The 10,828-nt window shown below is 32.7% G+C and overlaps 2 protein-coding genes across 5 annotated transcripts; both read right to left on the bottom strand.

The window, feature by feature from the left end:
• Positions 1-702: 702 nt before the first annotated feature.
• Positions 703-10,454, bottom strand: LOC111504553 (uncharacterized). 4 transcript variants are annotated; one of them, XM_023159133.2, is made up of 3 exons: positions 10,420-10,454; positions 2,927-4,635; positions 703-1,447 (listed from the first exon to the last, which is right to left on the bottom strand). In XM_023159133.2, the coding sequence occupies exons 1-3, from the start codon at positions 10,437-10,439 to the stop codon at positions 801-803; spliced, it is 2,376 nt and encodes a 791-aa protein (XP_023014901.2). In that variant the 5' UTR covers positions 10,440-10,454; the 3' UTR covers positions 703-800. The 4 variants fall into 4 exon arrangements, with proteins under 4 accessions (XP_023014901.2, XP_023014902.2, XP_074033061.1 ...); XM_023159134.2 differs by having other exon boundaries at positions 703-1,432; XM_074176960.1 differs by lacking the exon at positions 10,420-10,454 and adding an exon at positions 5,460-5,477.
• On the bottom strand, positions 8,399-9,861 carry HSPBAP1 (HSPB1 associated protein 1). The gene has a single exon (XM_074176961.1). It carries the CDS (start codon positions 9,598-9,600, stop codon positions 8,404-8,406), a length of 1,197 nt encoding a protein of 398 aa, XP_074033062.1. The 5' UTR covers positions 9,601-9,861; the 3' UTR covers positions 8,399-8,403.
• Positions 10,455-10,828: the final 374 nt, after the last annotated feature.

The following is a 10,828-nucleotide window of genomic DNA, read 5'->3' as shown; positions in this document are numbered from 1 at the left end:
CAAATGTAATTTTGATTACAACGTTTCGTTTGCTACTGCGGCAGACATAATCAGTGGTACGTGCGTTGACTACGAGGATGAAGGTTATATCTCGAAGTCTCAGCACAACAACAGCCAGTCGTTCTTGCTAATATAATGTATGGTAATATCCAAATATGTCCACTGAGTATTTCATGCTACGTATTATTCTGCATAAAATTTAATTGGATCTTTAGTGTTCAATGTTTTCAACCTGTGAAAGTGTTTGAACACAATGTGATATATTTATTCAGTATTGTTTCATAGCCATGTGGAATATTTGTTATTAACATATTCTCAATCTATAAAAAAGATGTAAAACAATTCGAATGCTACCTGAACATTCACCTCAATATACATTCTGAATATTGGTTTTTTGTTACTTTTAGCTTTCGTACTAAATATTTATATTGGTTCACTTGATATCCAGGATGGAATAATTACGATCAAACTGTTCTATGCCACTATGTATACAACTATGAAATACTAGAAATACCGCGTGTTTCTTATTTCACCAGATAAATTTCATCAAATTATCGCAAAAGCTGACAAATCGATCTCTGAAGTTTTGGATGAATCTGTTCATTATTTTCAGTAAAAAAAGGAACAGTGACCAGATTTGCTTTAGGTTTTAAAAAACAAAGAATATCTTTGAACAAAATTTCGAAAAGAACAAAAGAAAACTATTGTAAAATAACTATATTTGTACAGGTATATTTCTTTTTTTTACTTCATCACACAAAATATTTAATTTATCTTGTGATGATCTGACTCTTATAGATTCATGATATAAGTTCATCAGATGTTGTCAATGTATTTTGAACAGGTGCCAATAATTGTTCAAGTATATCGCACTCTTCATTTGTTGTTATGCTTTCCAAAATTGATTTCATACTTTTCAATATGGCTTCTTTACGATCTTCAACACTAGGAGAAGTCAAAAAACTGTGTTCAACTTCCTTTTGATTACCTCCAAATTCTTCATAAATAACTAAACTCTGGGATTCAGCAACTGGCCATTTTTCGAATTCAGTAGCCTGTTCTTCCGTGTTGATCTCATCAGTAGCCTGTTCTTCGGTGTTGATCTCTTCAGTAGCTTGTTCTTCGGTCCTGATCTCTTCACTCGCCCTCAAATGCTGACATAACAGATGGATGTGTTTGCACATGTTCCATTTTATAGAAGAATCTATACATGAACAAATGTATTTATGTATGCAAGTTTCGCAGTCGTGGCACTTGTAATCACAAGAACAGCTCTTTCTAGAAAGTTCAATCCGGTATAATTCCACACCATCCGACGAAAGTACAGACCAATAAGTAGCATCTCTTTGCATAATCTGAATTTTTTTAGCAACGAGTTCTTCTATGTTTTTGTGTCTTTTTTGTAAATCTTTCAGCTTGCTACATAACTTTCCTGAAAATGAAAAAACTATACCAAAGTAATTTAATTGCAAAAAACATTTTTGTGACTCGAGTTCTCAATCAAAATATTAGAAATTTACAAGAAAAAAATTAGATACGAGAGAAACAGACCCTCTGAAACAATACGGGGCATCACAAAAGGCCTAACAAAATTTTATCCCCAAAATTAAAAATTAGATTCATCTTCACAACTGATTATAATAGAAGCCACTAAAGCAAAGAAGAAGCTGACCGAAGCACTCTTCTTGGAACACTGAAAGTCCTCCAACGTTATTTTTTGTTTCAGATAAACTGTCCTATATCCATAATATTAACACTTAGAGATCTGTTAACAAATCAACTACTGAAAGTCAAAGTTGCTTATGCCAATAATGGCCAAACACATCTAAAATATCACTGCAACAGCACAGCTGCATCTTTGAATTTGGCCTCATCTCACTCCTAAACTATAAAAATGAACTTCAATCACCGGACACCAATTCTATCACTGTTTATATGTTTATAAAGAAACAGTTCTTTAAAAACCCATGTACTTATTTAGGAGTAATGTTATGTATGTAATAAAATAGCTAGGAACATCATGTATGTGCAAATATTCACATTCAAAATAGGCATATTCACACCTAAAAAAATAAAATACATACTTCAAAATGAATCTGGGTTATCACTCAATAGGTTTTTGCTTCAGCAACAAAGCACAAGATTGTATAGCAACTGGCAAAAAATCTAGAACAGTCCAGAAAACATGGAAATCTTATTGAAAGATATTAGGTGCCTCTTTACATTTCCTGGCACATTGACAAATCTATTAAACCACTTTATCCTTAAATCAATTTGAATTTTATTTATAAGTAATTATCAGTTAAGTATTTATGATCAGTAGATCCTAGATTGATGTCCTATTGGGTCATAAGACATTTGGTTCACAGTAAAGAGCATTATCTTTAGTTATTTAAAAAATGATTTATATTATATGTGGCTCAATTTCAAAAGAAACGACTACAAATCATCACTGTTTAAAAGTAAAAATGATGGATTTGCCAAATCCTTTTGAAGTGGTTATCAAGTTTCATAACTGACCTCAAACAAAACTATGAAAGTTATATGAAAAGGAGTTTCTAAGATTTACTACTTTACTGTATTTATAAATGTTATCCTGAGTTTTTTAATTGTTACCTTTTGTTATTTGTTCATAGCAGTACTGTGTTAGATATTAAACATTCAATAAGATGTTTTGAATAATACTGCTTCAAAGTTAATAAGTTGTACTGTGCTATCAAGTAATAAAATGGATAGAATTAACTTCCTATAAATTATTAATAATGTTAAAGTGAAATGCTCAAAATTGTTGAGATGGTTTTTTATTGTTGAGTATCATGGAAGTAAATAAAATAGACATGCATCAAAGGAACAAAGGCTGAAATAAAGATATCAATATTTGAACTGTAGTAGAACCTTAAAAGGCATCTGCAAAATTTATAATCACCTTTATTTGAAATCAAGAGTTGCTCAAACAGTTTCTCCCGCATTAATCTCATAATAGCGTGGATTACTTTATCAGGTCGCTTCGCAGTGTGGCCTTTCATATAAATATACTCAAGAGTCATATGCATCCTCTCCAGGTGCATGTTAGTGTTCAACCCAGCCCGGAGACGAAAACAATTTGCCCAACACTTTCGAGTAGGGGCATAGAATACTTTGAACCATTCTCCGAATTCCTTTAGTTCAGGGTCACAAAGATCATTCATCCATTTTTCCAGCATGTCTTCGAAAATGATTGGGTCTTGCTCTTCCATTAAAATTTTCAATGTCTTTGTGGCATAATCTTGACTTTGAGGGTCTGATATTTTGTTTTGAATATTTTTATTCCAATCTTCGGTAACATGCCACGTGCAGAAGAACCTTGAATTCACAGGACCCATAACTGCTTTCCAACCATCATAATAACTGTCGCCCATCTCAGACATGAAGACAGTTGGGGTTACTTGTGAATCACCCAAATCACTCTTCAAAATTTCAAAAATCAATCTGCAAATTGCGGCATCACTTCTGTTTGTAAATGCAAATAAACAAGGAAAACCTTCACCCCCTTCATACGGAACCATCACTGTTATCAATTCAAAATCAAGCGGATTCAATCTGCGAGTGCTATCAACACAGACACAATAGTTTCCATATTTTTTGAACACATTCAGCTGGGCTTCGTTCATAATTATCAGAAGGAAATCTTGAGGTTCTATCACGTCACTGTATATATCACTTTCTTCTCCTTGTCCCTTATAAAATCTAACAACAGAATAATATGACTTCTGTCTGGCTTTTTCAACCCATGCTGCAACACTACTGCAATTATTTGAGTGTCTAACGCAGTCTTTGCTCAAATTATATTTACGTTCAATGTTGAATAAATCTTGTCTAGTTAATAAATGAAGTCTATCTAAGTTTTCAACAACAACATTATCTCTAACATCATTCAAGACTTCGTCAAATGGGATTTTTTGTTTCAGTTTCTCTGCTAAATTATCTTGTGTTTTTTTAGAGAGCGGTATTTTTTCCAATTCCATTTTGTGACCTAAATGTTGCCTCACAAATTTCACAGATACCTCCCCAGTAACCTTAGAAATTATAATATTCATTTTTGAGGGACAGTGGGTATTTATCTTGATACTTCCTGTGAGTTTCAATCGCCTTATGTTATTTCCACTTTTTTTGTAGAATCCATCACGATGACAGTGGTAGTACTGGAGGATGTTAGTATCAGTTTGTTTACGGGACTGCTGCAAAACATACTTGGAAACATCAGATTTTTCTATACCTTCCTTCCAAGATTCAAATTCTTCAGTATTTTTGAATTTCAGTTTCTCCACAGACAATTCTATTCCATGGCAACTATTATAATGTTCCAATAAGATAGTTTTGAGCGGACTGGTGTAACTACACATACAACAATGTATAGGTTGTGTTGTATTAGAAGTAGTATTATTATTTTTCCTATGAAAGGAAATGTGACGATTTAAATTGAACTTTTTTGAAAATTTCCTTGAGCATATGTCACATGCATATTCTTTTTGATTTATATTTTTCTTTTGTTCATGAACACTGAGAATGTGTCTTTGGAGATTTGACTTCCATGTAAAACTCTTCCCACAACATTCACATACTACTTTTTCAGGTACCCGTCTATTTTTAATCATTCTGAAAATGAAAGAATTATGGATGAATTTTCACTTGTATAAACGCAATTTTATCAAAATTACATTTCATCACTGAAATGGAAAATATAAATATTTCTCTACTATTGTGCTACTAATAGAAGAAAGATTGATCCCATTTCTTATTGACATTTTACAAATATCTGAAACGCTGTTGTTTATGCTCAAAAAATAATTTTAACAAATCACAAAACAGCCACACACTGTTTTGTGTAACAAATGAGCCTTTTTCCTGAGAATAGTACAGCAAACGTGTCACGAGAGGCAGCACTAGTAGTAGGGACAAACATAAATTATTCACATGTAAAATAGTGTTATTTACGTAATATTAATTTATTATTTACAAATATAAATAAGATATAAAAAATTATTTTGTGCTAGTATGTCAACAAAGCATTGCTGTTTTGCGAATTGTACGTTGGATAATCAATACCCGGAAGAAAACGTTGTTTTATATACCATTTATAAAACCTCATATTAATGAGGTTAGATGTTAGAAATGGATACATGCTTCGAGGAGAATGAATTTAACAGTTCAGAAAATGAATAAATATTCATATGTATGCTCTAAACATGAAATGAACAGTACATTTTTCATCGTTAATTACCATTGATTAGAATGAGATATAACATCAATCGTTTATTAAATCATATTCATTTATTATATTTAATTAAATTTATTTCATTAACATCTATATTTGATTCATATTTCACTCGGAAATAAATCTGAAATTCATTATTATTTTAAATTTCTTTAATTACAATTTGAATCTACCGCTACTCTTTTACTAGAGTCTGTATACTAACCTGTCTATTAATTCACTTTTTTCCAGTTACCTTTAAATTACGGCAAGCCTGCCAACGTTTTAATGTTACAACATTGTTATCCTTTACAGTTGCAAATTTTAGTTTTGCTCCAGAGTTAATTTCTTCTGTTAAAAACATTCTTTTTGAATGAATCAAAACAATTTTATCAAAACAACGATTAAAATAAAATAAAAACAACAATAAAAATTAATTGGCGCTCCGGGGCGACATCATTGATTCCAGTGGCGCATTTGCTCTTTCAGCTGCAGGAAAACCCGGAAAAACCTACAGCACCACATCATTTGAAGATCTTGATCTAACAATGTCCTCTCTTATAAAACAAAATGTAAGGTGTTTCCAGAGGCTTCAATAAATTCAATGCATCACCAGAACACTTCGTGACACGACTATCGTCAAACTTAAACCAGTCCGTTTCTTCTTTGACCAAGGTGTAATAATGACCAAATTCAACGCCAGAACCACAGTGAACAATGACTGCATGAATATTATAATAGTGGTCTGCTAGGTTGAAATGTTCATCTATCTCGAACCTTCCAAAGAGTTTCTTGTTTCCGTTAGAGGTTGAGTCTTGTTTGAAAATCATCAGTGTTATTATTAGATTGACTGGAGCCTCAGCTATACTTGTTTCCTTATAACAGTCAGTTAGTTTGGCGCATGTTTGACAATACAGTCGATCATCACCTGTTAAAAATTCCATTTTCAGATGATTTAACAATAAGCTTTGCACGGACTGGTTATTATTCGTATTAGGAAAAGCTAGATGAATAATTGTACTTTACCATATGTTTATATGAGTATTAGGCAGTGTTTTTCCCTACCGAACTACTAGCGCTGCTAGTGAGTGATTTTTCGTACTTCAGGAAAAAGGTTCATTGTGTCTAAAAAGATTGTGCAATTGACAGAAAATTATGACTTTTGAATGAGTCGCACACAAAGCTACGCACCGAGAGGTTGGCAACAATAGTTAATCTTAAAAGTGATAGTTGACCACGGAACGAATACTAGATTTAGTTCTGTGTATTGGCACGTGCAGGCCTGTATATGCAATTCAAACACGAAACAAATTATTTAATTCTTATATTTTTGAAAACAGGATATCTCTAATAACACAGAATATAGCTCAAGTGAGTTATATTAGCGCAAAAAAAAGGGCTCTAGCTCTTAAAAATTGCTTGAGAGCTTGCAGGTCCTGAATAACGGGTATATGAGTTTGCGACCGTTTCTAGATTGTTCTTCAGATTTAAGAACCTAAAAACCTTAAAGTATGCATCCTACGGAAAATATTCTCCCTAATATAACATTATTTGCAGAACATTAAGTTCTGCGTCGAATGGCATTTGAAACATGGTTATCGGTTTAGCCGCCAGTCAAAAATAGATGCGTACTTTTCGTCAAAAACATTTCGAGATTTTTAGACTCTTAAATCTGAAGCACAATCTAAAACCGCCGCTAACTCATATACCCGTTTTTACGAACCCCAGGACGGATCAAAACAATTTCTAGCTCTCGAGTAATTTTTAGGGACTAGAGCTCTAATTTGCATGAAATACTAATTCAGACACGCATATTAATAAGTTAAATGGAATGTATCTGTTGAAATCTGTTTTTTCGTTAACCAGCTGTCGCCCCCCTACGAACGACAACTCTCCAAAAGTCGAAACTTGTGCGAGTTAGGTCTTTGTTTTTAACGTGTGATTCCTAACACAGGTTGGACGATAGGAAGTGAAAATCGATCGTTCGGCCTTGCGGTTCGAACCACCGGTTCACACAGCGGTTGATTGAGTTAATGAAGCAAATCACCCACGTCAACCCACCAGGCTACCGTCCCATATGTATATGTGAGGCTTTTGTGAAATGTACAAATATCTGTGGTATTTATATAAAACTAACTTTCTATAAGAAAATTTAACCAGGTTGCTTCAGTTACTAATGTTATACATCGTTCTGAACAATTTTTTCGTAGAGTTCATTGAAGTCACATTTATTTATTATTGTAGGTATTTTTGAAATCCAAAAGAGGGATCTGTTGTGTGTTCACAATGTGAACATTTCATCTAACTGTACACTGTAGAATTTGGTAAATTCCAAATTTATCTGAAGAAATTACCGAAATACCTTATCATGATGTTGATATAGAGGTATCTTGGTGTGTTATTTATTTTACACAAAATTGAATTGGATCTTTTTTGCAACATTCGCAAACATTTTGTGCGTTCGAACAAGCATGGTCGTGTCTGAAGTCCAAATGAAGCGAAAGTGTTTTCAGATTACAAAAATACTTCATAACATCTTTTACTCTCGATATGGGAAGACGTTGCGTTGATACGATATGAAATATAAAGATTACGCTGGCTTTAATTATCTCGAAAAATCACCTATCCTTTTTATATATTCTTCACAATGATTTACTGAGCCCTCGATAGTTTATTCAAGGGTACATCCGTGCAGGGTATTTATTTTATGAAATACCATAGGCTCTAGTAATCCACATGGTATACTCCGAGGAAGTTTATTGAAATTGGACACTGCTTTATAAGGAGGTGACTTTCACAGACAAGTTTTGTCTTTCTTCAAAATGCCGTTCATCTAGCCTGTAAGAATATTCTGTTCTCCTAAAAGTTGTGGAAAAGTTTTTTATTGTTCAACTGTGTCATCAAACATTTTTGGCCTGCAAAAGACTAGAAGACAAACATTATAATCGCCAGAAATCTCATACTGGGAGTCAAATATATTAAAATATGTACTCAAGTTCAAATACTGGAAAGCAGGAAAGTATGAGACATCAAGTATAAATAAGACCTACACTTGCAGTTAAAAAAAAGATAGTTGCTACCCACCCATCACTGTTTTCTGAGAAAATGTTGAAAAAAATGTTAAAAGAAAATTTCTGATAGAGGGACCAAAAAAAATAATGCATCTTCATTCAAGCAGATTTTTTTTCCAATATTTTATTTTTTATCAAATCAATTACTTCCATATCTGTCAAAACATTGAATATTTCTATAACATTTTCATCAGATGAACTAAGACTTACTGCTTCTTTCTGAATTATGCTTCCCCTAAATCTATTTTTTTGGCTTTCCATGAATGAATAAAAATCTTCCTTTGGAAGTTCTCGTATCACTTCTATGAAAGAACTGTATTTCTGAAAAATTTCTGGGAGGCTTGGTGTATCTGCTTTTCCTGCAGCTTCGGTGTTAAATTTTGCTTTTTTTGCTTGCAACTCTTTTCTTTGGCAAGAACTTTTGCAACTATTTATCATATCTAAGAAAACAGAGCTTCCATTAGCCTGTAGGATTATATCTTCCATGTTTGGATTCAGTAATAGGTTATTAACAGTTGAATTAGACGATTCGCTGATTTGTTTAACAAAAAATTGTACTACAGCCTCTTTTAATCTCTCCTCATCATCTTGGGGCAATGGTAACCAAACGTTGATGGAAATGCTGGTTTCTAAGTTTTCAACATAGTGCCACCATTTATTTGGTACTAACAGGACATCTCCAGGAGTCAATACAACTTTTTTACATTTACCACTTATGCTTCTGAAATTTTCGAGGTTAGGACTGAAAAAATTCAGTTTGGAATACACACTTGATTCCTCATAGGGAATTCTCGAAGGCCTGAGATTTTCTTCTGGAGAAAAAAGCATCCACAACTTCTTACCATATATCTGGTAGACTAAATTGCAACCATAACTATCATAATGACACGGAGTATGTGCCCCCTTAGACCCTATCCATATTGTACAATCTTCTGACTTTATTTCAGGAAAACCAAGCGGATCCCAATGTATTTCATTTCTTAGATCATTTACTTCTTTCAAACAATCATTCAAATATTTATAGTCAAAGTAAAACCATTCTGTACTATTCGTCAAACTCTGCTCTATAAAGAAATCAAAAGTTTCATTGAACAACTTTGATTTTCGTTCCCACTGGGGTTCCACCGTGCTTTGATACAACCCCGAACGGAAGGTCATTTTTTCATTACCAATATTTTTTTTCCAATCTTCTAGAGACCAATTTAGTAAAGCCCATTTCATATAATTTTTGAAGACTAGTGGATGTTTTGAATTCAATATGAGATATTTTATATCACTTTTAAATTTATCGCTCATTGGATCTATTTAATATCTTGAAAATAGTTTCTGACTCTCACTCCTCCAAATATTTCCTAAAAAATAACTTAATCGGCCAATGAAAGAAAGAAATATGAAGCACTTTCTTTTGGATAATGACTGATTGATAACATGAAAAACTGATTATTGATATCAGCAATTGTCACTGTCACGAAATTTAATTATTGAACAAAACACCCTGTTTACGAATTATGTTCTCGAATGATGTTAACTAATTGACGATGGGGGACTTCTCCACATTGTCGCCAATATTGATTTTACATTATGAAACTGGGGAAAACTTATTATTTAAGTTGTAGCCTTATTAGGTAGTAATACACCCTATTATTGATATTTTTCAATGGAAATATTTCTTGATCCCAATAATATTTGAAATATATTGTTTTCGAACAGGGAATAGATCGTTTTCACTTGAAAGAGAGGAGGGATTTTATATTATAATGTTGGCTACTGTTTCTGTCTCTCAGATATAATGTCAAATTGTTATACATTTAATTATTCTAACGTTCAACCAAATAGTAACAGTTATGTCGTTCCAAAACTACGAATGGAAATTTGAAAATGTAACTCAGATTTTTCTTTTACATTTGTTATTAAAAATATTACCAGTAATACAATACCAAATGCTTCCTTTTTTTGTCAAGTAAAATAGGGTCTATTTAATTTCATTTTTTTTATTTCCTGTCAACGGCATTGACTGCTTGGCCGTGAGCCTCGTGTCCTGGGTAGGCAATGTTAAAACTCCCCGAGCCACCCAAAGATATTTACTATACTAAGATATATACTATATATACTTACTCGCCACCTAGGAGCTTCATGTCTATTTACAGTCCGTCAGTCATGTAACGTTGCAGAATCATCCCAACTTCTAGTGCATTTATTCTATTGAAGATAATGGCAACCATACTCTTGACTTCAAAAATACTTTCTTGTATCATAAACCTACATTAGTGAATTTACATTGTAATTGACTGAAAATTGTCATTCGTTAAAACAAAAAAGATGGCTGCGTTTACTCCTGAAGATGAATTTCAATTCTGGTTATAGGGAAAAGTAATAAAAACAACATTGTTTTGAAACTCTTCAAATATTATTACGCTAGAGAAAAAATTTAATAGAACTATTTAAATCAGTTCATTAGTATATAAGTATACTGTGTCATTAGTTTCTAATGAGGCACAAAAATTCAATATCGGAAACATTTGAT

The sequence above is a fragment of the Leptinotarsa decemlineata genome, unplaced genomic scaffold (assembly GCF_025532065.1).
Source record: "Leptinotarsa decemlineata unplaced genomic scaffold, Ldec_3_MD MMD2_tig00002082_RagTag_RagTag, whole genome shotgun sequence".
Classification (NCBI taxonomy): domain Eukaryota; kingdom Metazoa; phylum Arthropoda; class Insecta; order Coleoptera; family Chrysomelidae; genus Leptinotarsa; species Leptinotarsa decemlineata.
The sequence above is the reverse complement of the archived record's forward strand: the minus strand, read 5'-3'. Positions and strand labels throughout refer to the sequence as shown.

What these genes read in the sequence shown, in the direction of transcription:
- LOC111504553 (XM_023159133.2), bottom strand. Translation starts at nt 10,439, where the DNA reads ATGAAGCTCCTAGGTGGCGA. An exon ending in ATGAAGCTCCTAGGTGGCGA is followed by an intron (nt 4,636 to 10,419) that starts GTAAGTATATAT and finishes TTTCATTTTCAG; the next exon opens with AATGATTAAAAATAGACGGG. An exon ending in ACTCTTGATTTCAAATAAAG is followed by an intron (nt 1,448 to 2,926) that starts GTGATTATAAAT and finishes ACTTTGGTATAG; the next exon opens with TTTTTTCATTTTCAGGAAAG.
- HSPBAP1 (XM_074176961.1), bottom strand. Translation starts at nt 9,600, where the DNA reads ATGAGCGATAAATTTAAAAGTGATATAAAATATCTCATATTGAATTCA.